The sequence below is a fragment of the Megalobrama amblycephala genome, linkage group LG7 (genome assembly GCF_018812025.1).
Source record: "Megalobrama amblycephala isolate DHTTF-2021 linkage group LG7, ASM1881202v1, whole genome shotgun sequence".
In the NCBI taxonomy this organism is placed as follows: Eukaryota; Metazoa; Chordata; class Actinopteri; order Cypriniformes; family Xenocyprididae; genus Megalobrama; species Megalobrama amblycephala.
In genome coordinates, this window is record NC_063050.1 from 17651083 (window position 1) to 17677975 (window position 26893).

At 35.3% G+C, this 26893-nt stretch overlaps 1 protein-coding gene across 8 annotated transcripts in view; it reads left to right on the top strand.

The window, feature by feature from the left end:
* The first annotated feature begins 595 nt into the window (after window positions 1-595).
* fam13a (family with sequence similarity 13 member A) overlaps window positions 596-26893 on the top strand; it is a 60163-nt gene continuing 33865 nt past the window's right edge. For 3 of the 8 annotated variants that reach the window (XM_048196251.1, XM_048196255.1, XM_048196253.1), the window contains exons 1-9: window positions 596-828; window positions 4235-4633; window positions 7902-8111; window positions 11679-11856; window positions 15149-15293; window positions 17049-17135; window positions 18830-18922; window positions 21377-21469; window positions 25200-25423. In XM_048196251.1, coding sequence (XP_048052208.1) covers window positions 4372-4633; window positions 7902-8111; window positions 11679-11856; window positions 15149-15293; window positions 17049-17135; window positions 18830-18922; window positions 21377-21469; window positions 25200-25423 — 1292 coding nt within the window. In that variant the 5' untranslated portion in view covers window positions 596-828; window positions 4235-4371. Of the gene's footprint in view, window positions 829-4234; window positions 4634-7901; window positions 8112-11678; window positions 11857-15148; window positions 15294-17048; window positions 17136-18829; window positions 18923-21376; window positions 21470-25199; window positions 25424-26893 lie in introns of those variants that run through there. The other 5 variants (XM_048196254.1, XM_048196257.1, XM_048196252.1 and 2 more) reach the window with 4 other exon arrangements.

Here is a 26893-nt window from a genome sequence, read left to right on the forward strand (position 1 = left end):
AAACTGGATAGTGAAGGAAAAGCAGCCAACAAGTGTCCAGCCTACATGCGAACTCCTTAAATAGTTTAAAATCGTCCCAGGATGCACTTTCTGAAGTTGGTTGAGAGAATAAACAAGGTTCTAAACTGGAATCTATAGACTAAGGGTGGTGACTTTGAAGATGTTGTTTTGGCCAGCTTTTGAAGACCAGCACTCTTTGTGCTTGTTGCACACAAAGACTTTGTCTTCAGTCCAAAAGCCTGTGCAAGTGTGCATACAAATATACATGCCCTTTTATGTTGGTCTCGAATTTCTCACTTAAATGAATGACAAAATTCTAAAATATCAAAACATAAACACATGCAAAGAAAGCCAAAGTTTCATTTTCTTTATCATTTAAGTAGATTCTTTAAAATATATCCAACAGACAACAAAACCCCCTCATACCAACACAGACAAGTTGTGAATTGGTAAGTGATGCAGCTTCCTTTCCTTTTCCCCCCATGTGGAGAGACTTTCAAAGGTTTGGGCCAGCTGGTCATGTGACTTACAACACCAGCCAATTGAAGCGCAGGGCTCAGATTTCATCTGGTGAGGAGTCACTAAACTCCTCCACTGAGCTTTTAGGAAAGGGAGGCTGACTCCTCTGCTTAGCCTCTGAAGTTTTCCGATACATTTAGTCGGTCCAAAGATGGACTAAACAACACATTATGAGCTGTGGACTTTGTTATGGGATGTTAAGGAGGCCACTGTAAGAAAGCAGAAGGATTTTGGGGAATTAATTACTCTTTCACCACAGGCTCTTCCTGGAAGAAGAGGGAGATGGGGGCTGGAGCAATAACCATCTGTGTAAGTACAAAAAAACATGCTGGTCAACTCCATATAAGGCAGCCAGTTTGAAAGAGTGTGTGTTTGTTTTTACACACTGAGGAGTTTCTGAATACATCAGTGTGAATGAGCGTTGGCTGTGATCCTAGACTTAAAACTGGGTAAAATCCGCTAGACTGAGGTCATTTCTTCCCATCTGCTCACAATGTCTACTGTGTTGGAACTGAAAACATCTTCTGTCAATGTCAGTGAAACTTTAAATATAAATCAACATTATTTTTGTGCAGTGTGCAAAATTTAGGGGTACAACAGCTACACAGACAGTCAAAGGACAACTTTTTACCATGTTTACCCATATAAGGTTCACAATCGTGTCGTATAAGGGGACATATTACTACTCTAAGGTACTAATACGTACCTTTTAGGTGTAGATAAGGCACAAAGAAGAAACTGCCCCATTGACAAGCTGTTGAACTCCTGAAGGAACAGTTTTTGCACACTTCTTCTGGCAGTGTTGCTAGTTTCTACCTTATTATAAGCAGGGATGTTCTGCAGCTGTTGCTAGCATGCAATGCTACAGCCAGTTGCTCTCAGGACCACACACAGCATATGTGCACGCATGCGTGTGAGAAATGAATGAACATGCCGAGACTCGCTGCTCACCAAACAGAGATGGAGTTTGTGATTTTTAACCATGAAGCCTACTTTTAACAGGGCAAACCCTGCATTCAAAATCCCACTGTTTTTCTTTGATGAAGAAAGTTCAGAAGAACAGCATTTATTTGAAATAGAAATATTTTAACATTATACATTTCTTTACTGATGCAATTTAATGCGTCCTTGCTGAATAAAAGTCTTAATTTCTTTTAAAAAAATCTTACAGACCCCAAATTTTTAAACAGTAGTGTATTTTAGTTTAGCTTGCTTAAAGGGTCGGTTCACCCAAAAATGAAAATAATGTCATTTATTACTCACCCTCATGTTGTTCCACACCCGTAAGACCTTCGTTCATCTTCGGAACACAAATTAAGATATTTTTGATGAACTCCGATGGCTCAGCGAGGCCTCTATAGACAGCAATGCCATTGTAAATCTCAAGATCCATAAAGGTACTAAAAACATATTTCAAAACACATCTCGTGATGGCCGATTTCAAAACACTGCTTCGGAGCTTTACGAATCGAATCAGTGATTCGGATCTCCTATCAAATGGCTAAACTGCTGAAATCATGTGACTTTGTCGCTCCGAATCGCAGATTCGATTCGTAAAGCTCCGAAGCAGTGTTTTGTAATCGCCCATCATGAGATATTGTTGAAAAGTCGTTATTTTGTTTTTTTGGCACACAAAAAATATTCTCGTCGCTTTATAATATTAAGGTTGAACCACTGAACTCGCATGAACTGTTTTAAATATGTTTTTAGTAGCTTTATGGATCTTGAGATTTACAATGGCATTGCTGTATATAGAGGCTTCACTGAGCCATTGGATTTCATCAAAAATATCTTAATTTGTGTTCCGAAGATGAACGGTCTTAGGGGCGTAGAACGACATGAGGGACATTTTTGGGTGAACTAACCCTTTAACTACACTATTCAGCTAGATGTAAACAAGGTTAGACATGTTATGTTGAAGTAACTCATGTGATATGAGGAGCTTAGTGAGGTGTATTTATCAGACTGTGGGGGAGGGTTTGAAGATCCACTGACTTCAAAGCAGGGGGGCGTCAGTAAATAATTAGGACATTGTTTGAACCTGTAATGGAAACTTGCAGCACAGAGTTCTTTACTGCTCTCATTGACTGTGAATAGCATGACTGTATGCAAACACATGTGTGGCCCTTTCACATACGAAGTGTTGTGAGGGTTGGGGGTGATTTCATGGACATCTGTTCCTGTAGGTCTCTCATGAGTAGCTCAGACAAGCTTATGTTCTTACCACCAAATTCAGGGACTTAAGGAAGCATAATGAGATGTATAGCTTTCCTGCTAACTATATTAAATATGTACACTGAAATGTATTAATATTTTTATTCAGCAAGGACACATTAAATTTACAAAAACAGTGTTTTCTGCACTGATAATAATAAGGAAATATTTCTTGAACATCAAATAATAATATTAGAATGATTTCTGAAGGATCATGTGACACTGAAGACTGAAGTAATGATGCTGAAAATTCAGCTTTGATCACAGGAATAAATTACATTTTAAAATATAGTCAAATAGAAAACAGTTATTTTAAATTGTTACAGTATATATATATATATATATATATATATATATATATCACAGTATTACTGTTTGTACTGTATTTTTGATCAAATAAATGCAGTCTTATTGAGTATAGATGTGATTCTAAGTCTGAGGCCACTTTGAAATATGTCACTTCAAAAACAAATTGAACATAAATATTAGCATTTTCATCTCCATCATGAACAATATAAAAGAAACCAAATCATAGTACATAGTACTTACATTTTTTTTTTTATGACTATGAAGCAAATTAGCCCTGCAACTAAGAATAAAGTTTGTGTTGAGCAGCACTTCTCCATATGCTTGTGTGTGGTAACAGTGGTTTCCTGAAGCAGATCCCCTCTGATTATTCTCAGTTTATTCTCTATGCTGTCATGCCTGCTCTTGAAATATACATGCACTTATACTGTATATGGTCCTCTTACTATTGAAACAGAAATAATTGGTATTTGAGCTGATTATGCATTTGAGCATAAGATAAGCACGTGTGTTTACAATGCAGCCTGGGTCACACTTTGCTGAGAGAGGACATTTGATACAGAACACCCAATTAGAAGATGTTCACAATAGGCTGTAGAGCAAAGAATGAGCAGGACATCTCATTTAGAAGGACTGATAACAACCTCTGAATGCAATCCATTCTTTTGCTCTTTCATTCATTAAGATGGATGCATTGTATCTATGTTTGTGACACAAAGAATGAATTTTGATGAATGTTACTTTAAGATCTTTTAGAATACTTCATTATTGCATTTTAAAAGTTGCTGCAGAAAGATTATATTTGCATAATATACATATTTATATTTTTATTATTGATATTTAAAATATGTATATATTAAAATTATATTTGTAATTGTTTTTATATATAAATATATATATATATATATATATATATATATATACACACACACAGTATATACAGATTTAATAAACCTGTTTAAAGTTACTTTTTAATGTCTCACCAAGTATTTTTCATTGAAAGAAAATATTTAGATTTGTATTTATTATTGTAAAAATGTGTTCACCATATTAGTGTAACTTCATGAATGCATAACATTCAAAATATTCCTCCTCTAGAGCATGTAGGGTACACCCTGTTCTCTGGCCACAGCTGAGTTTGATATATTGTCAGCTGCCAGCTTGAGTCTGTATGTTTCCTCTCACCTGGTTACAGGTGCATGGCAACCCCTCCTGACGTAGACACACATACACTAGCCTCCCTCCCTCCTGTTTCCTGCCATAGACAGATCCACCTGCACTGGCAGTGGGAAAAGTCTCAGATAAAGGCTGATATATGGACTAGGAGTCTTCATGATGCAGACAGTCAAAACGGTGGATGTGGTTGACTGCTCCTTTCTCTTCTGCTTTTCAAAGCACAACAAAGCAGCGGTGCAGATCAAGGAGGACATGAAGTGGATGGTGCAGTTGCCCATGCTCAAACCCTCTCCGGTCACCGGCACAGGGGGAAAGAAGATCTTTGGCGTGTCCCTGATGGAGCTGAGAGATCTGGGACTGGTCAAGGACGGGGTTCCTGTAGTGGTTCGGTGTATGGTGGAGTATCTGGAAAAGCATGGTAAGTGTCATGGTTTTCTAAGTTGTTGGTGTGAAGAAATCTGATCTGGGGACAATAATAAAGAATTAAAAGTAAACTGAGTATTTCTTTGGTGAGTTATTATAATGCAACTGATAACATGTCATATCCTGGCCTACTGCGTTCTCACAAAGAAATCATCAGGTGTCTAATATAGGCCTAAGAGTTACTTGGCAATTTATAATATATGATTGATTTAAGAGGTGCAACAGGTTCTATAATAATAAATAGCAGAGTACTTTGTTTTATTAAACTTGATGGGAATGATCCCAGGCATTATATTATATTATATTATATTATATTATATTATATGATATTAATACACTGGTTTTAAGACACAAGTTTTAAAAAAGAGCATGTTTTCTTTTATTAGACCTTTTCTGTTTTTCTTTTGCAATAAAATGGGTTGTTGACATAAAAATGCATATTTTTAGTAATCAATTCATCTTACATTTAAGGTTAATTTATTTATCATTTTAATTGCCTTATAGAGCCTACCTTTAATTTTAAATAATCCTGTGAAGTTACATTTTTAAAGGTATTTTAAAGGCTACAAACATTTCCTCTTTTCAACATTTCAAGTCATGATATCTCAATTGATGAGGTAATAGATAATGAATGTATAAAATATATTTTTTAAATGAGAAAAAATGTTATTTAAAATAATTTTAGATAAAGTCCAAAGTGTGAGACACTATGTAGGCTAACTTTTTTGTTCAAAATTAACAAAACTTAAACATTGAGTCAATACATCATCAATCCTTCTTCCAAAACGTGTTTTTGTCTTACCCTGATTCAGTGTGGTAAGATTATTATAAGGGTTTATATTTTAGACCTGAGGGGAGGGTTTTCGCGGGAAATTGCGCACATACGTGACTCGCACGTGCGTGTTTTGTCATATCCGTAAACAGAGAAAGGTTTCTAGTATCGTCGCTGCTTTTGAATCGCTCTCGCGGTACAAGTTTATTTGGTTAATGGATAAAGTTCTAATTCAAGCAATGTTATGCTAATAAGAAGTGAGGAAATATTCAGATTCACTGGTCATTAATTCACGAAGTTCCCATATTGAATAATATGATCAATTTTTATCATACAAATTTATATAGTAATAATATGAATAGTATTGTTCTCTATTTCATCCTTGCAGTTGTCATGTTTTTGTTTTTTGTCATTAAAGGGTTAGTTCACCCCAAAATGAAAACTCTTTCATTAATTAGGCTACTTACCCTCATGCCGTTCCACACCCGTAAGTCCTTCGTTAATCTTCGGAACACAAATTAAGATATTTTGTTGAAATCTGATGGCTCCGTGAGGCCTCCATAGGGAGCAATGACATTTCCTCTCTCAAGATCCATTAATGTACTAAAAACATATTTAAATCAGTTCATGTGAGTACAGTGGTTCAATATTAATATTATAATGCAACGAGAATATTTTTGGTGCGCCAAAAAAACAAAATAAGGACTTATTTGGTGATGGCCGATTTCAAAACACTGCTTCAGGAAGCATTGGAGCACAAATGAATCAGTGTATCGAATCTGTTCGGAGCGCCAAAGTCACGTGATTTCAGCCGTTGGCAGTTTGACGCGCGATCCGAATCATGATTCGATACACTGATTCATTTATGCTCCGATGCTTCCTGAAGCAGTGTTTTGAAATCGGCCATCACTTTATAAGTAGTTAAATTTTGTTTTTGTTTTTTGGCGCACCAAAAATATTCTCGTCGCTTTATAATATTAATACTGAACCACTGTACTCACATGAACTGATTTAAATATGTTCTTAGTACCTTTATGGATCTTGAGAGAGGAAATGTCATTGCTGGCTATGCAGGCCTCACGGAGCCATTGGATTTTTAACTAAAATATCTTAATTTGTGTTCCGAAGATTAATGAAGGTCTTACGGGTGTGGAACGACATGAGGGTAAGTAATAAATGACAGAATTTTCATTTTTGGGTTAACTAACCCTTTAATCATATTGAACGGTTGATTCCCAAAGTACCGCGAGAGCGATTGGAGAGCATACGACTCCTTATGCTTTTGAATCGCTCTCGCGGTACTTTGGGAATCGACCGTTTAAACAAACGTCGCACAGAGGCGAGTCTCCGGCAAAGAGAAACGCGACAGAGCTCGTGATAAAACTTTTCTGGATGACTAGAGCTGAGGGATTTGAAATGTTGTAAGCGATGTGGAATGGGTGCATTTTTGTTTTTTACCACTAGAGGGTAAAAGTTACATAATGCACCACCTTTTTGTGCGCTTATTTAAGAATATTGTGGGTATAATCAGTGCACTTTGACCATGTTGGCAAGTAGGCCTAGTCTATTTTTCTTCCTGCCAATAGTACATGTTGTCTAAGAACACAAAGTCACAGCTTTTACTGCTTTAGTGAACTCTCCAAGCCTTTAGTCAACAAGGACCAAGCTGTGACCATTACAATTAGGTAATTGGGTAACGGATCAAGGTCAACCCAAATGAAAAAGGAAGGACATGTACATTTAAAATAACACCATCTGATTTTTAGCATTACATATGATCAATTTTGGAAAAATATGTACTATTTTAGTGATATTTCATCGAGTATTTTGTATTATTTATTTGAAAACACAAAGGATAACAAGCACATTTTTAAAGTTATCAAACATTATAAATGTATAAAGAAGTTTAAATATGATTAATGACAGACAAAAACATGACAATTGCAAATAGAGAACAATACTATTCATAATATTACTATATAAATTTGTATGATAAAAATGTATCATGTTATTCAATATGGGACATCATGAACTAATGACCAATGAATCTGAATATTAGCTACCTCACTTCTTATTAATACCACATCGCTTGGATTATAACTTTATCCATTAACCAAATAAACTTTCATTAGGCTTCTAAAAGATTATAATTCGTTATTATCATATTTGTGTCATATTGTAGGCTACAAACAAAATCAAACCGGTGATAAATCTGAAGCCTAGAAGCTGCAGTTGTGCTTGTTGTCCACTAGATGGTGCTGTGCTCTTTCAGATCAGCCAATCACTGCACAGGGCCTAACATGGCAGCACTTAAGTGTTTTACTTGAACTTGATTTATAAAATGAAAAATTTTCTAATCTTTATCAAGGTTAGCTCTGCATTTGAGCTAAGAAGGGCATATATTTGTTTATTACCTGCTGTTTAAAACCTAAATTGTTAGGTTTAACTAAAAATAACTTTGCGTCTCTCTTATTATGCCTCAATCTGTCAGGTCTTCGTCAGGAGGGTCTGTTCAGGGTGAACGGCAGCGTGCGGACAGTGGATAACCTGCGCCAGAGGTTTGATGGTGGAGAAGAGGTGGATCTGCATCAGGAAGCTGACGCCTTTGCAGTTGCCAGTTTACTGAAGCAGTTTTTGAGGGATCTACCTGAAGGTCTCATCCAACCCTCCATCCACAATCTCCTCATTCAGCTGCACCAGGGTGAGTCACCTTTAGTCTTCATTCATCCTAAGTGGTTTGGGTCAGTGCTTAAACATATGTGCTGGTAACTGAAAGATTGTAGGTTTATACTACTTGGAGAAAAAACTAGTGTAGAAACAATTTTTACACAAATTTCGACCCTTTATTTAGAATTTTGGTTCCATCACAAAAGTAATGCATTCTCTTGTAAAAGTAGGCATTCGTTGGCAAAACATTGTGCATTCCCAAATTCACAAAAGCACTGAAGTACAGCTTGTCCTCCCGCATCATGTTATTTCCATCTAGTCGCATTGTGTGTATCTATCTATTGTGTGTTGCATTCTCTCCTAAAAGTAGGGGTACATTTGCAAAACATTGTGCGTTCCCCTGAGACACTTTGCATTCATAAAATGTTGGAAATAGTGCTGTCAAATTGATTAATCGTGATTATATAACTACATTTTATGTTAGATGCAATTAATTGCTATCATATAACAACATTTTATGTTGGATGTGATTAATAGCTTTTATATCATTTTATGTTTGATGCGATTAGTCGTGATTAATCGACTAGACAGCACTATTTCCAACATTTTGCAAACGCAAAGTGTCTCGGGGGAAAGCAAATGTTTTGCGAACGTACCCCTACTTTTACGAGAGAATGCAACACACAATAGATAGATACACACAATGCGATTAATCACGATTAATCGATTTGACAGCACTAGATGGAAATAACATGATGTGGCAGGAAAAGCTACGCTTAAGTGCTTTTGTTAGCAAATGCAAAATTTTTCAGGGAATGAAATAGCTTTGTGAGAGAGTGCAAATGTTTTGCGAATGAAATCAAAGTTTCTCAGGGGAGCACAATACTTTAGCGAATGAACGCAGAAGCATGAAAATATAATTTCCTTTCCCATTTCATATTTTTTAATACCAAATCAAAGTCTTTGGCCATGTCCCCTTAGGCCGGGGCTTCATATGAGACAATAAATGAATTCTCACCATAGTACATCCTCATCCCATGCATACGTTTTTGATATTTTTATATACTATACAATACTCTTACATATCATAGATATATTTAATTCATAATAGCAAAGTAGGTCAGCAGTTTGGTGCCAGTCAAACCTGTTAGCTGTTATCAAATGAAATGATTTGTGTGAAGGTTATGGTTCTATCTTAAGCACATGAGTCATCTCTTCAGGCCAGTGACTGAGCCGAGCTCAGGTTTTCTTCTGTAGTAGAAGTTTAATCTAGACTGTATAATAGTAAGTGCTGTCTTTTCCCACTGACTGAAGAGCTCTAGAATGGATGATAAAAGATTATTTAGGGCTTTAATAAATTACATTATTTTACTGGCTCACATCCAGTGGATCCATTAAAATGCGAAAAAAATATTGAATTTGCAACTGTGTCATCCTTCACCGACTTCTGCGACATGCAGGGAGAAGACTTTGCTTAATTAATGTGGTCTTGGTGTCAGAGATCAGCAGTGCAGTGATAAACACCTCACTTCCATATAAAAGATTGCAACAACAGCAACATAAAAATGGAATTCCTGAAGGAAATACGTGAACTGTTTTCTTAACAGACTTGTTTGCTGGAGTTTTCTTTCTCTGGTGTTCCAATCTCCCTCTTTTTGTGGCATGTGCGAGACACCATATATCCTGCACAGATGGTGCATTTTGGGTGCCAGAAAACAAGGATTAAAAAAGACATATTTGTATTGTGAATGTTAGGTATTCATGCACATACCGTAGTTACACAGATGAAATTTTGGATGTGATTTCAAACATAAATAATTTGTTATTAATATTCATTTATTAAAATAAAATTTTTATAAGTCCCCTAAATCTAGTTCTAAACAGTTTTTAATATATAGAGATATTTGTGCATATTAAAGGTGCAATATGTAAGAATTCTGTTCACTAGAGTTCACTAGAGGCCTATTCAAAACAAAGGCTTGATGATGCCAAGTTTGAGCGCGGAATCTTGTGACATGTGGTCTCCACCTCAACGGACGGTGCAAAAGAATAGGGATAGGACTTGGGAAGAAATCATGTTCATGGATGCTATTATTAACGTCACTGTAGTATGAAGCAGAGCAGGAGCGAGTGTTGTGGGAGCTGAACAAGGCCGCTGGAGCGATTGCGCAACACACGCCTCACGAGCAGCTGAACTTTTATTATGCCACAGTCGCCGGCGCCGCTTCCGCTTTTTCCGGTCATGAGTATGAGGTAACACAGCTCTGTTTATCATATTAGATACATTTGATTGTGTTGAAAATTATGTTACTCTGAGTGTTCGCTCAGCGGCTGCTGTGAGACACTGTTACACACACTGCAGATAATCAATTTCAGAATATCATATTAAATGCTGGATGGCTTGTGTTGATAAATGGCATGCAATTAATTTTAAAACGTATTGTATGATGGAGAAAATGCTGTATTACTGTTACTAAAAATAAAGCTGCATCTGATTATGCTATGTTAGCTACTTGACAAAATAGTGTTTTTGTCTGAGGCATGGTAAAGCATGGTACTCGCAAAAAATCAAGAAAATTAGATTTAAACAATAAGACTAAACATGTTGAGCTTTATAACAATAATTAGTTTTCTGTCTATAAATATATCAAAACAGTTGTTCCCTTGTCTATTCAAACATGTAAATATTAAAGCGTCTTTGGTGTTTCCATGGTTTCTACAAAATAAAACCGGAAACCGAGGGTAACGCAGGTATGACGCCTTTGACAGGCGACTCCTCACACGTCCTTGGTTAAAATTGCAATTTTCTCACGATTTACAAATAGTTGGAAACATTTGGGATATTGTAAGTACTCAAGTGAACAAAATATATAACACTGGCCTAGTGGTTTTTGGATATTTTACTGCAAAAATATTACATATTGCACCTTTAAATGTTAGATGATAGCTAGTGAATTGTAGCTTACCTTTTGCTCATAGTAAGGTTCTCTTTTTCCATTAGTGGTTATAAAGCAGGCACACTTCAGCAATTTTCTCCATAGGCTGACTAGAGACTTTAGCTTGATGTGGTCCTTTCTCTTTCTGCCTCCATTCACCACTGTTTTACCACACATACACACCATCACCTTTCCCCTACTTCTTACAGAGTAGTTTTGAGTCAGCTTTATTCACTTCCACATTTACTATTCATCATAAAAGCGCCACAAATAATCCTTGTAGCCACTTGCTGTTTTCCAGCTTTTTTCCCACCATCTGCCACTGTTCTGGAGCTCTGGTTCTCTGTGACAACCAGCTAAAATAGAAAATATATAACAATTACAATATTATTATTTAAAATGTATTATTAATGTAAATATAAATTAAATATTTAATTTCTATTATTTAAAAAAAATTACATATATAATATATATAGGAATACACAGACTTTATATAGACTTTCTTTTTAACAATTATTTATTTAATTTAAAATGGCATTTCCTGTTTCTTTGGCCTTGTTTGTTCAGAAGATTCAGAGCTTTACTACTCTCTTATTTTAATTATATTAATATCTTCCTATTTCAAATATTAAACCCTTTATTATATTTCTATGTTGTTCTGTCAGAATCTGATGAGGATGACTTCTGTAAGGACCTGCGTGAGCTCCTACATCAGCTGCCAGATATCCACTACAGTCTCCTGCATTACCTATGTCACTTCCTGTCCCAGGTGGAACAGGAACACGCTCATAACCGCATGACTGCGACCAACTTGGCCACAGTGTTTGGGCCCAACGTCTTCCAGTAAGTCACAATCACACCATTCATCATGAGCAAACCAATGAAATATTTTTCACTTTCATCAAACATATCAACTGATCCTTAATCTGATACCACTCATCTTCTTAAATCAATTCTTTAACTTTAAACTTAAGTTCACTTTTACTGCAGTTTATTTTTGAAGCACAGGCTCATTAGAATAATTTTAGCTCTTTGTGCATGTATCCACCAGCTATATGAATCGTGTCTCGACTGCTCAATGCCAAAAACTGCATGTTATGTAATATGAGTGTCATGTTCTCAGTCTTGCTTCTCATTGGCTGTATTGTAGAGTGATCAGCACTTGCACTTCACACAAACCTTGATCAACCCCACAGACCATTGCATAGTTTAAATGCTCTGCTGTGATGAATGGATTTGTTTACATACTGTGTATATATATATATATATATATATATATATATATATATATATATATATATATATATATATATAAAATATATTAGGGCTGTCAAAATTAACGCATGCAACAAATTTTTTTAAGTTTAATGCATTAAAAATATTTAGCGCAATTATCACAGCATCTGTTTTTTTCCTGGCATCCTTTGGCAAGCATTACATTATATGATGTTGCTATCATTCATTCAAGTGCTTGTAAACCATTCAAGCGTGTTTAGACACTAAAAAAGAACTCCAATCTGTATTGGCGATGTGAAGCGGCTCTCTGTGAACAAACACCCGAAATGTGTGCACAGAAAGTCGCTTCAGACAGTGCGCCAGTGCTGCATTGAGTTCTCTTTCCTGCTTGAACTGACAAAAACACACAAAATTATGCTAAAATGCCTGTTATTGGCGAGTATCCTCGTAAGCATGAAATAAGACCTCATAAGTTATAAATGAGTTAAATAGTTTTAAATTAACGTTTAGAGTTATGAAAAAATGCGACTTGTCAGATCCGCATCATGTGTGTCATGTCATGAACCTGCTTACGAACCTAATAAACCTGCTGCTGTCTGTCATTAATGTTAATCAAAGAACAAAAGACAAAGAGAAAGGGTAAGAGGGCAGGTAAAAATCTGAACCATCCCGACTTGGCCAGTAGAAAAAAAATCTTTAGTGTTGAGTCCTGATATATTAAAGGCACAGCTAAATGTGACATTTATTACAATGGGTTTATTTACTTAAATTCAAAGTTGTTATATTTTTAAAGTCCATAATGTTAAAAATTATAGCTTTCAATTATACTGTAATGATGAAAGGCTCTAATTATTGCCTAAAATTGAGGGGAAAAAATCCATTTAATAGAAGCATCAGCATCAGTGATCCTGGCCTTCATTCATTTATAGTGCTAAGTGAAAAGATGCTATTAAACAAATATTTAAAATATACTGCCTTTCTACATTATTATGGAGATTCAATGTGAAAGTATTGCAATATAAAAAATATTAATATCTTAAATGTTAGGTGCAATTAATTGCGATTAATTACAGAAAAATGTGTGATTAATTAGTTAATTTATATATATATATATATATATATATATATATATATATATATATATATATATATAAAATAAAAAATGGCAGCCCATTTCTGCAACATAATTCTGATTTCCTAAAGCACGATTCAAATGAGTCGACAAAAAAAAATTCACTTGACATAATTATGACTTCATGCCATCATTTTGCCATATTTTAATTGATTTTCACATAATTTAAACTTTTTATGTAATAATTATTATGTCATAATTGTGATTTACCAAACCATGATTATTTTTTTTCCTTATGTGACAGAAACATTCCTATACATTTTTAAACTAAAATCTTGATGTAATTGTCATTGTGTCCGTAATAAAGCATGTTTTATGCCAATTTTGTCTATCTATCTTACATCTAGCTATATCCTGGCTGTTGGCTCCAACAGAGGGGGCCAAAGTCCAGGTGGAATTCTTTACTCAATGTCAGCGCTAACCCAAGTAGCACTTACATACTTTCTATGGTCATAAATTCTTTGGTTGTTATTTTCAGGCACAGAAACATTTAGGCTGATTATTCACAAGTCAATAGCTCTGACAAATAACAGCCCAAGATTGTTTGAGATGCCATCTGCCTCTACAACACAAAGCAGATGTATTTAAAAAAAAAAAAGAACTATATATATTCAGTTTTAAGCAAACACTCTTCAATATTTTCAGTTTGTCTTAAGGAGGCTGGACATAAAGTAATGTGATTTTAAAGAAATAAACCCCCGGTTTCACAGACCAGGCTTAAGCTAGTCCTAGACTAAAATGCATGTTTGAGTTGTTTTAATTGAAAGAAACTTGCACTGACAGATCTTAAAATATGTCAGTGCCATTGTTTTGTCTCAAGATGCACACCAGTAATGTTTTTTTCTAAGGTATGTTTATAAATGTTCTAATTGAACTAAAGCCTAATCCTGGCGTAATCTAAGCCCTGTCTGTGAAACTGGGCCATAAATTGATTAATTAATTTTAATCAGTGCAATACTGTTTTTAAATATGGCTTTATATGTTCCCTGTTATAGTGACTAACCCTAAGTAAGTAGCCAGCTGATGCAATATGAACGCTACCCCTAATAATATATCAGCCACTCAGTTTCAGGGAATCCCTGTCACCATAGCATGTGTGTTTGACACCTCAGCGTTTGTGTATAGGTGACATGTGTAACCTCAGCTCAGGAAGGTGGAAGTGACAAAACTGTTGCCTGTTTTAGCCACATACCTCTCCTGCTTGTACCCTTGTACAACATGTTCTTTTTGTTGGGAATAATTAAACCACAAATACAGCTGTCAGATGAGGACTCGGTGACCCCATACAGAAGCAGCATTTACTGTATGTTTTATGACTCTATCATGGGACAGTATCTCAATGTGGCTCCACACACTGAGGGAAATAGTATTATTTATTTATTTATTTATTTTACTCTTAATCTTAAAGTTTTTTTTTTTTTTTTTTACATTTTACCTAAATGACAATAAATTAAATTTGATTGAATGTGACCTAGATCCCACAAGGATCTATCAGATTTTATTTTATTGCACTTTATATATATATATATATATATATATATATAAGTGCAATAAAATATATATTTATATATATATATATATATATATATAATAAATTTAATTACTGTATTACTTACATTGCTTGATTGACTTGACTTTTCACTGTTTATGATTTATTACTGACTGGATAAAAAGGGATAATGTTGTTCCTGGTTTTGGTTTTATCATTTAACCACACATGCACTGTAGTTTTTACAGCATGTTTATGTATGTGTTGTTTTTCTGCAGTGTGTCATCCGGTTTTGATGGTATACGGGAGCAGAATATCTGTAATAACATTATGGCCAAGCTAATCCAGAAGTACAGTGCCATCTTTGAGTCTGTGGTGGAGAGAAGACAGATTGAGGAACCTTCAAACATCATCATGGTCAAAGTGAGTGACATAACACATTAACTAATATTAAAAAATGTAAAAGTAATAATTACAATTGTGCAGTGCAAGGGAACAGAATACTGCATATCATATTGGGGTCGAAATCAGTGTTATTTTAGTACTTCAACTAAACAAAAGTTAGAAATTTTTCTTTCATAACTGACTGAAAATAAGTTTATTTTTTATGTTGAATGTTGTGTTGAATTTATTTCATTTAACATAATTATTTATTTATTTATTTATTTATTTATTTTTAGTTTATAGTTCACCCCAAAATTAAAATTGTCATCATTTACTCACCCTTAAAGGGTTAGTTCACCCAAAAATGAAAATTCTGTCATTTATTACTCGCCCTCATGTTGTTCCACACCTGTAAGACGTTCGTTAATCTTCGGAACACAAATTAAGATATTTTTGTTGAAGTCCGATGGCTTTGTGAGGCCTGAATAGGGAGCACTTCCTCTCTCAAGATCCATAAAGGTACTAAAACATATTTAAATCAGTTCATGTGAGTACAGTGGTTCAATATTAATATTATAAAGCGACGAGAATATTTTTGGTGCACCAAAAAAAACAGAACTACAACTTATAAAGTGATAGCCAATTTCAAAACACGTTATGGATGTTATGAATCAGCGTGTCGAATCAGCGGTTCGGAGTGCCAAAGTCACGTGATTTCAGCAGTTTGGCGGTTTGACACGCAATCCGAATCATGATTCGACACGCTGATTCATTTGTGCTCCGAAACTTCCTGAAGCAGTGTTTTGAAATCGGCCATCACTAAATAAGTCGTTGTTTTGTTTTTTTGCCGCACCAAAATATTCTCGTTGTTTTATAATATTAATATTGAACCACTGTACTCACATGAACTGATTTAAATATGTGTTTAGTATATTAATGATCTTAAGAGATCCCTATGCAGGTCTCACTGAGCCATCGGATTTCAACAAAAATATCTTAATTTGTGTTCTGAAGATGAACAAAGGTCTTACGGGTGTGGAACAGCATGAGGGTGAGTAATAAATTACATTATTTTCATTTTTGGGTGAACTAACCCTTTAAGTTGTTCCAAACCTGTATGAGTTTCTTTCTTCTGTTGAACACAAAAGAAGATATTTTGAAGAATGTCAGTAACCAACCAGTTGATGGACCCCATTGACTTTCATATTTGAAACTCATACAGGTTTGGAACAACTTGACGGTGGAAAATGATGACAAAATTTTCAATTATGGGTGAACTATCCCTTTAAGATTAACAACACTGGTCTAAACATTTAGTCATAGTACTCATGTGAGCGATACAAGTTTGAATTTGACTTGCAACATTTCCCCATCCCATTCTCTCCTCTTCATTTAGATAGTTGATAAACTAACATCTGAATTTTAAAAAGACATAACTCAGTATGTCAAAGGGCCTCAATAGTTCAGACCAACTGAAAAGATCACACTCGTGTATCGAAGCACATCCTTCACACCCCAAAACATGCCACTCTCTCCTGCTTTATCCTGGTTGTCACATGCATAGCCAGTGTGTCTCCCTGACCTCGCATTGTTGCTGTTTGCACCGACTCGCCAAAACTTCAAGACGTCATCGCGTTATCTCTCTTTTGCCACCATCAACAATGTTTGCTTTTCTGTATTTATCACACAAAAGCAGTTTCTTCTGAAATGCAGCCCAGTCATGTGCACTGACGCTTTATTGCTGTGGTCAGTGTGTACAGGTGCTCTCATGTGAATCCCTTGTTCTGTTCCCAGGAGGCCAACACAAACACCGAAAACACAGAGACGGCATCTTACAACCCTGTTCTGAAGGCACATGCTCCACGTGTCAAGAAGATGAAGGTACGGCTGATAGTATGCGTGTGTATTTGCAGACAGTGTATGCCTGTATAGGCAACCTGCTACGGTACACAGAGTCAGTATGGGTATGTTTCCACAGTCATATGCACTTATAGTGTCAAACCTTGTTAAATTCCAGTGACGTAGCAATTCAAAAACCCCAGCAATCCAATAACACTACTCGGCCTGAGGTGAAAGGTACAATCACAAGACTCAGCTTTCAGTTTAATCCAAATGATGAAGTCAGTCAAAAGCTATTTTTTTAAGTCCAGTAATGCAGTCATTTGGATTACTGTTTCTTTAACAGCACATCAAGATTATTGCCACAGATGGAGATGGGACATAAAAGTGGGGGCTCGTCCGGGATACTAAAACTCTTGATATTCATGTCATGTTGACTTTGGATCGAGTTCTTGTGACCTTAATTCCCATTAAAGGCCCTGAAGTTTCATGTATTTGTCTTTCTGATGGGTATTAAAGTTACACCCCTGAGTATAACACAAAAGATGTTTTTGTGGCTACAGGATGTTTGCTCATGCCCTGAGGAACAACACTGAGTAAAAGATGAAGAATAGATCTACAGTAGCTTGTGCCAAGTGCACATCTTGATAAACACTAAGTCAATAAATATATAAAGTCATTTAATCATCTGTGTATTTGCTCTCTTGATAAACCGCACAAACATGCATATTGTTATTGAGTTTTCCCTGATTTCCTTATATATGCAGGAGTTTCACAATATGTACACAGAATGAGAGTTCTGTTTTCTGTGAATTTAATTATCCCTCTCAATTGAATTATGTCAGTTGCATGTGACGGCGGCCATGTGTACGTGCTCAGAAACTCATGGTGTAGTGTTTATGTGTCTGCTGGAGACGGGCAGGATCTCATGTTTGTGTGTGTTCTCTCTATGAAGCAGTGTGAACTGTGACCCTCTTAAATGACTGGCATGATGTTTTGAAAACAATAATATTGTTTCTGTATTTTGAAAAAGCTTAAATCGAGGTGGTACTAACCAAGGCTGCATTTATTTGATCAAAAATACAGTAAAAACTGTAAATATTACAATTTAAATCGACTGTTTTTTTATTTGATTATATTTTAAAATGGAAATCATTCCTGTGATGCAAAGCTGAATTTTCAGCATCATTACTCCAGTCTTCAGTGTCACATGATCCTTCAGAAATCATTCTAATCTGCTGATTTGATGCTCAAGAAATATTTCTGATTATTATCAATGTTGAAAAAAGTTATGCTGCTTAACATTATTGTGGAAACCGACATACATTTTTTTCAGGATTCTTTGATTAATAGAAAGTTAAAAAACATTATTTTTGTTACATTATAAATCAATGATCTGATCCCAAACTTTTGAACTGTAATGTACTTCTTAAGCTGCCTCATATTTTATTTTGAAATTCCTATGTTTTTATAAACTTCAGATGTAATGTATATCTATATCAGGGGTGTCCAAACCTGCTCCTGGAGGGTCACTGTCGTGCAGAGTTTAGCTCCAACTTGCCTCAACACACCTGGAAGTTTCTAGTATGCCTAGTAAGACCTTGATTAGCTGCTTCAGGTGTGTTTAATTGGGGTTGGAGCTGAACTCTGCAGGACAGTGGCCCTCTATGAGCAGGATTGGACATCCCTGGTCTATAATGTTGAAATCATTTGACTAATCACTGTCTTTTTGTTAGGTCACTCAGTGCACTCCAGTTGAAAATACAGATTCTTCAAAAGAAAAGGAATCAAGTTCAGACAACCCTATACCCACACCAAGAAAAAAGAAGGTAAGAATCACCATCATTAGCTATTCATTATATATTTTGTTTAGGTATCAGTATATGTTTTAGAGACTTGCTTCATCAAATATACACTTTTAGAAAGAAATTTAAATTTTCTGGCTATTAATATTAAAATTATACACAAAATATGATTGTTAAGCTACTTCATATGATATACAAAACTTCTCACTTCCTACTTCTGGAACTGTTGTAAATTACAACCTCCATTCCAAGTTACACATCAATAAAATGGATTACAATGTCAATAAAATAATTGTATTGCTTGTTGTATTTACTTAAGTGAATTCTCTACGATCCTTATGTATTCATTATCAAACTTTATTCTGTAAACCAGAAGTAAGTTCAGATCCTAATTGTGGCTTCCTGCCAGGAAGAGTCTTCGCATTCATAAATCTGAAATATTTCGCCATCTTCCACCTTCCTGAAATATCTCAGCCGAGGAAGGTCTTAACACATACTGGCTTATCCTGTGTTTTTGTGTTATCTTTGAAATCCAAAGCTATTGAAAGTCCTCTGTTTACATAGACATGTGGTGCTGATCAAACCGAGTTTGACCAGATAAGGCCTGTGGGAGAACCGTCTAATCGGCAAAACGATGTCGTAAACAGTCTCAGAATTGCTGATGGAAAAAAATACATGATGTGACTTTCATGAAAAATAAGACCACTTCCTACAGCGGAGATGTTTCCAATTACATAAGGGGTCAATGAAATCATTCATCTTAACACGTAGCGCTAAACGAACTGGCTTGCTCGGATTACCTCATTTTGTTTTGGGAAAACCAGCATAAACAAACAGGAACTTTATACACGGGACATTTCTTGACATCAACGCTGATTATTTTGAAGTGATAGTTTAACGAGTGTGTTTCTAAGTGGATAAAGGAGATTGATAATTCTTTTATTTATTGACTTATTTTAAAGCATGATGAGTTAGTTTGAATGGAATACTTGTTATCTCTCGAAACGAGAACATTTCCTTGTTTTGGATTATTTCGTTGTACTTGACATTTAAGTTTTATGATTTGATTTTTCTTTTGTTGTGATCAGTAGCTGATACACAGTCTCAGAAACATGAAGGAAATGGTTTGCTTATCATTAAACCTCACTAAACAAGGGTCAAAGATTACAAAGACCTCATTTGTCCTATGCTTACCTGAACTTTGTATTGGGATGGTCTTGAGCATCTAGAAGGTTTGAAAATGTTGCAAATATGTACAGAATATTTGAGTGCACCAGCACTGTAGGGCTGTCAAAATTGCTGAAAAAAATATTATTTTTTTTTTTTTTTTGATTATTATTATTATTTTATATATATATATATATATATATATATATATATATATATATATATATATATATATATATATATATATATATATATATATATATATATATATATATATATATATATATATATATATATATATATATATATATATATATATGTATGTTTTTACTTAAATATTATACATACACTTATATACTGCATAAACAGAAGCAACAAAAAACAACAAAAAAGCATTGTATTTAAGCATAGTTTGATACAACGAGCTGAAGTGCCAATCACGGAGTACTTTTTGTGTTTAAAAACATGAGATGCAGTGGAATAGAAAAACCCACAAAGTATCGAGGCATGATTTTTAAAAATTTAACTTTTACACCTAAAATATGAACGCACTGTTTTTGCATCCAAATGTGCATCCCATTTTTTTTATTTTAAATTCGTTGAGTATTCGAAATTAGAATTTTAATTTGACAGCCCACTGTCTACCATCTCTATTTATATTTGCAAAATTTGTGAGTGTTTTGTTTGTTGTTCAGTTACGGTGATTGATTATCAATGAGGAAAGTGAATCTGGTAGGGCTGTGTCATAAGTCTATAAGTTGAAATGTAACTAGTGAGTCAGTTTTGATAGTGGAAGACTTTCTACCAATGAGAGGTGAGGACAGAGAAACTTCTAGATCTGGACTGTGACAGTCTTGAACAGCCCTATTAAATTCTGGTTTGTAACTCGTTCCCCACAGTTCATGCTATTGAAGTTATACCTCAAAAATCATGGATCTTGGTGTTTCTAAGTGCTGAGGGATAAAGTTGGCAAACAAATCCAATAGACTTACACTGAAGCATGGACACAAGCCATGATGTTGGGCTAGTAGGCAACCAGGGCACCCTAGTAACTGCATAGCAATGCACTCCGAAACTTTGGTGGGGGAAACTCATATTTAAAATAAAAAAATCTAGTTCTGTTATTCTGGATGCCTAGCAGAATCGCATAGAAAACAAGGTAGAAAGAAAAAAAAGTAAATTCAAAAAAACTACTTGACAAAAGGTTGTTTTCAAATTAATCCAGTTTTACCGTTTACTGTTTAACAGAATGTATTGTTTATAAAAATTATAAATTAAGATTGTTGGCTGATCACTAGGTGTTTCCGTTAGGTCACTCCTTGCACTTCAGCTGACAATACAGGCCCGTCAAGAGAAAGTGAGTCAAGTCCAGACAATCCAGTACCCACACCAAGAAAAAAAAAGGTAAGAATTGCTGCAAGTCTTCAGCAAAGAGCAGGGAAATGTTTTATTTTATTTGATTGAAATTGACAGTAAAGAAATTTACAATGTTACAAAAGATTTCTGTTTCAAATAAATGTTGTTCTTTTGAACTTTGTTCATCAAATAATCGTGGAAAAAAGTCACAGTTTCCACAAAAATACGGTTTTCAACATAGATAATAAGAAAAGTTTCTTAAGCACCAAACCAGCATATTAAAATTATGTCTATAGGATCATAAAACATTTATTTTAATTGTAATAACATTTCACAGTATGACTGTTTTTACTGTTTTTGATCTAATAAATGCAGTCTTGGTTAGCATAAGGGTCTTCTTTCAAAAACATTAAAAATCTTACCAATCCAAAACTTTTGAAAGGTATACACACTAGGGCTGCCCTCGACTAAAGATTTTCTAGTCGACTAGTAGTCGTTCATTTAAGTGATTAGTCAACTAATCTCACATGTATATAGACAGTAATACGATATATCACAATAAAGAATATGCACGATAATTTAAATGAATATAAAATATTTAATAATTTTAAGAATACTTTCCCCATCAACCGTTTAAAATGCACAACACTGCTGTATGCTGCTTCAAAGGGACACATGCACTCACAGATGTAAACAAGCCCAATGTGCTTGAGAAGCACATGGCGGAATGAGTGAAAGAGATTCACTGAATGAAAGCGCACGTTCACTCTCTGACAGCAGAGGGTGCTGATGGAACAGCAGAAACGCAGCGGTTACCCCGTAAACCCTTAAACAAAGCAGCTGCGCTAACAGTATTTAAAATGCTTTTTTTTTTTTTTGTATTCGCAATGTTGTTCATCACAGCACCAAATACTTTATTACTAATATTTTCAAACTTAAACATTTTTATATTTTAATATGGACTACATTATGCCTTATAATGATTGAACATTTTCTGATTATTTGTTATTGTTTAGTAACACTTGACATATAAGGCTTCATTAGTTAACATTTTAATTCATTATTACCAAACAAATTATTATAGCATTTATTAGATTTTAAAATGGCATTTATTAATCTTAGTTAATGTTCATTTTTTAGTTAATGTAAGTAATGTAAATAAAATCAAAAGTTGTAATTATCATTTAATGGACCTGAGCTAAAACTAACAATGATCAGTTGTATAAATAATAAGCCATATAAATCATAATAATGAGCCTTTAAAGGATTAATTCACTTTAAAATGTAAATTACCCCAAGCTTTACTCGCTCTCAAGCCATCCTAGGTGTATATGACTTTATTCTTTCTGATGAACACAATCAGAGTTATATTAATTAATGTCCTGATGCATCCAAGCTTTATAATGGCAGTGAACGGAACCGAGTTTGAAGCTGAAGAAAGTGCATCCATCCATCATAAACATTCTCCACACGGCTCCGCGTACTGATCGCACCGGTGCCTCCATGTCTTGCAGTAAAAGCGCTATACTTTGGCTTCCACACTTCTCACAAACACTTGTATATGCGCCTAATAATGGCACACATTTATCTAGGTTAACTTTAGAGTGAGCGGCCATGTAAAGTTGCTACTACTTAAATGTTTTAAATGAAAAGCCATATTTGAGGTCGATGGATAAGTGAATTTCTTGCCCGACATACTGTAATTACTACAAGGACCCGCCATTAATGATCTGTCCCTCACGAACAGCTTGACTTCACCACAAATTTTTTTTTCTGCGACTAACTGACTAATAAAATTTTTGGGCGACTAAAGGCTGGTATACTCTGGGATGAATATCGCGCGCAATTATCGCCAATGTTTAACGCCTCGTGACTAAACAAAGGGCGCCAATGTGAGTGTGCACACCAACGTGAAAAACGCCAGACGTAAAAGCATCATTTTAAAAAAAAAACGTCTCGGGTTCGTTTTTATGGTTTGACGCGCCGCGTTAAAAACTGGCAGACCAATGAGATTGGCGCTTTTGTTTGTGTGCATGGAGCTGCTGAAGTTACAGTAAAACACGACTTGGTGGCGCTCAAGCACAAAACGGTCTTGCCTAGCACACATTAATACCAAGACGAAGAAGAGGAAGACCCCTACAAACTAACTATCCCTGCATCTCAAACAACTTCCTAGCTTCCTAGGTCGTGTATCAGTATACCGTGTAAATGAATGCAGCCGACTCCCTGATCAGTGCCCTGACTACTGAACTAGGGAGCTGATTGAGATGCACGCTATGGGTGCTCTGCCAGTTTTTGGCCACACCAATGGATGTGTATTATTTTTGTATTTTTACTGTTTGATTTATTTATTTTATTTTTTTTTTTCTTTTACATTTCAAGAAATATAGTTAGGAATGTCTATTTCATAAATATGTTTATTTGCACTACTGTTTCTGACTACCATCTCTCATATGTCATATATATGCCATATATGCCATTTTATATCTGCATTTTTATCTTCTTTAACTTTATTAATATCATAAATATGTTTATTTGCACTACCGTTAAGCACAAGCACCATATACTGTCAGGGAGTGAATTTACACGTTCACTCTGTGCATCGCCAGTGAAAACGTCTCGAGAAACGCTGGCGATATTCGTCCCGTTGTGTACAGGCCTTAAGCCTCTTCTAGTCGTCTAGCTAGGGGCAGCCCTAATACACACACAGAAGTAAATGTCCATGCGAAGCACACTGACCTGTTGAAGTTTTGAACGGTAGTGCATTTCAATGAATACTGAGGCACCCTAAAAGTAGTCAATATTGTTTGTGCACTATAGTTCTAAGTACTAAGTCTTCTGAAGCCAAATGATTGCTTTGAGGGATTAACTTACTAAAATTTAACTTAGAATTTTCATTTTTAGATTGACCTTGTCATTTACGTCTAACATCTTAAAAGATCACATGACAACACGATGCCTTTGCGTCAGTGCTTTGACCCTTCTATAAACAGTCAGTCGAAGGCGTTTAATGCAGAACTCAATAAAACAATGATTTTCCGGTGCTGTTTGCATCATTAACACATTAGTGTATCGACGTCCAGATCTCACTCAGTTACTGTGCCTTAAATAGGTCCCACGTGGGCTCAATCGTTAGTGTCCCCTTTACCGTAGGCAAAGCCATTACCTACCTTTGCCTAGTCCCTTCAGGACTAAATGGGTTGAAGATCAATCTAATCCTATTGTAGTCTTTGTGAATTTGTTGCATGATCTCATTTGCTTTGTGAGGTAAATTTGGTCATCTCTTCCGCTTTGCTGTGAGAGATTGGCTGGTTATTCAAAAATCAGTGCTCAAAAGTTTAGATTTCAGAGTCTCTTCTGGATAAACACAGTTTTGGAGCTGCGGTCCAAGGATGATGGTGCCATTATTTGCTGGGGTCCTGCTAATACAAGTGGTTTAGTATAGTTTAAGCTCTGTTTACCAATAATACATGGGTATTATTCATTTGAAGGTCAGTTAGCTGTTCAGCATCATTAAGTGGCAATGAATCGATCTGAATTTGACTTGGCTCTTGTGCGGGTCAGATTTTTTACCTCTTACACTTATTCAACTGGTTTTCGCCGTGTACAGCCTTTATCATTTAGCAAGGTAAGACATGTGAGCTATGCTTATTTATAAGAACCTTTTACTTGTTATTGTGCTTTATATCATGATGTCAGTCCAAGAGCGTTTCCTTCACTAATCAAACACAATCACAGCTTCACCCTCTTTGTCTTTCTTTTGATCTGTATCCTTAAGGTGAAGAAGATAAAGACGGAGGAAATGCCTAGATCTTTTCCTCAACCGACCCCCTCTGGTGATCCCGACTCCAGGCTTTTGTCCCATCGTCCAGCTAAAAGCCCTGGGACTAGAGATCAGTTTCCTCTGCACAGTCCAGACCGGAGCATCAGTCTCAGTGTTGACGGCATGAATCTGACCCATCAGACTATAAGCTCCGCCACATCCACAGAGACCTTTAACAGGTCAGTTCATACCTTTCAAAAGTATGTTGTCAGTCTGATTTTTTTTTTTTTCTTGTTTTTGAAAGAAGTCTCTTATGCTCACCAAGGTTGCATTTATTTGATCAAAAATACATCCATCTATCTATTGGGAATAAAAGGACTACTGTCAAATAAAAATAAAGAAAATAAGAACAAATAATCAAACTATAAGCAACAGCACAAATAAATACAAAAGAGCAAAGATACAAATAAAATGCTTTTCAGGTCATTTGAATAAAGCAATCAAATATAAAATTGCATATAATCTTCACTGTACAAATTAAATAAAGATTCAACATTATTAAAGTTACAAAAGTTATTCAGTCAAGAGCAATGATTGATTTCCTTGTCTTTTGTTTGATTAACATTAAAAACACAGACAGCAGGAATATTTGGCTGCTGTCACTTTAAGACATACTGCACGGATCCAAAATCCTGATACTGATACACATGCGTTGTCTTTCTAGACTGTTTACGTTCATTTAAGACATAACCTACTAATAATGTTTGCTAGGATACTCACCAAGATGGGCATTTTGACATCATTTTTGTGTTAATTTGTCTGTTCAAGCGCAAGACTTCAACTCAATATTTACGACTTTCCGTCTTCAAGTTGAGTCATTAAAGGGTTAGTTCACCCAAAAATGAAAATTCTGTCATTTATTACTCACCCTCATGCCGTTCCACACCCGTAAGACCTTCGTTCATCTTCGGAACACAAATTAAGATATTTTTGATGAAATACGATGGCTCCGTGAGGCCTCCATAGGGAGCAATGACACTTCCTTTCTCAAGATCCATAAAGGTACTAAAAACATATTTAAATCGGTTCATGTGAGTACAGTGGTTCAATGTTAATATTATAAAGCAACGAGAATATTTTCATTTATGCTCCGATGCTTCCTGAAGCATTGTTTTGAAATCGTCCATCACTAAATAAGTCGTTATTTTGTTTTTTTTGCCGCTTCAAAATTATTCTCGTCGCTTTATAATATTAATATTTAACCACCATACTCACATGAACCGATTTAAATATGTTTTTAGTACATTAATGGATCTTGACAGAGGAAGTGTCATTGCTCGCTATGGAGGCCTCACAGAGCCATCGGATTTCAACTAAAATATCTTGATTTGTGTTCCGAAGATTAACAAAGGTCTTACGGGTGTGGAACGGCATGAGGGTGAGTAATAAATGACAGAATTTTCATTTTTGGGTGAACTAACTCTTTAATATGAGACATGTTAAAGGTGCCCTAGAATCAAAAATTTCATTTACCTCGGCATGGTTGAATAACAAGAGTTCAGTACATGGAAAAGACATACGTTGAGTTTCAAACTCCATTGCTTCCTCCTTCTTATATAAATCTCATCTGTTTAAAAGACCTCCGGAAATCGGGCGAATCTCAACATAACACCGACTGTTAAGTAACAGTCGGGATCATTAATATGTAC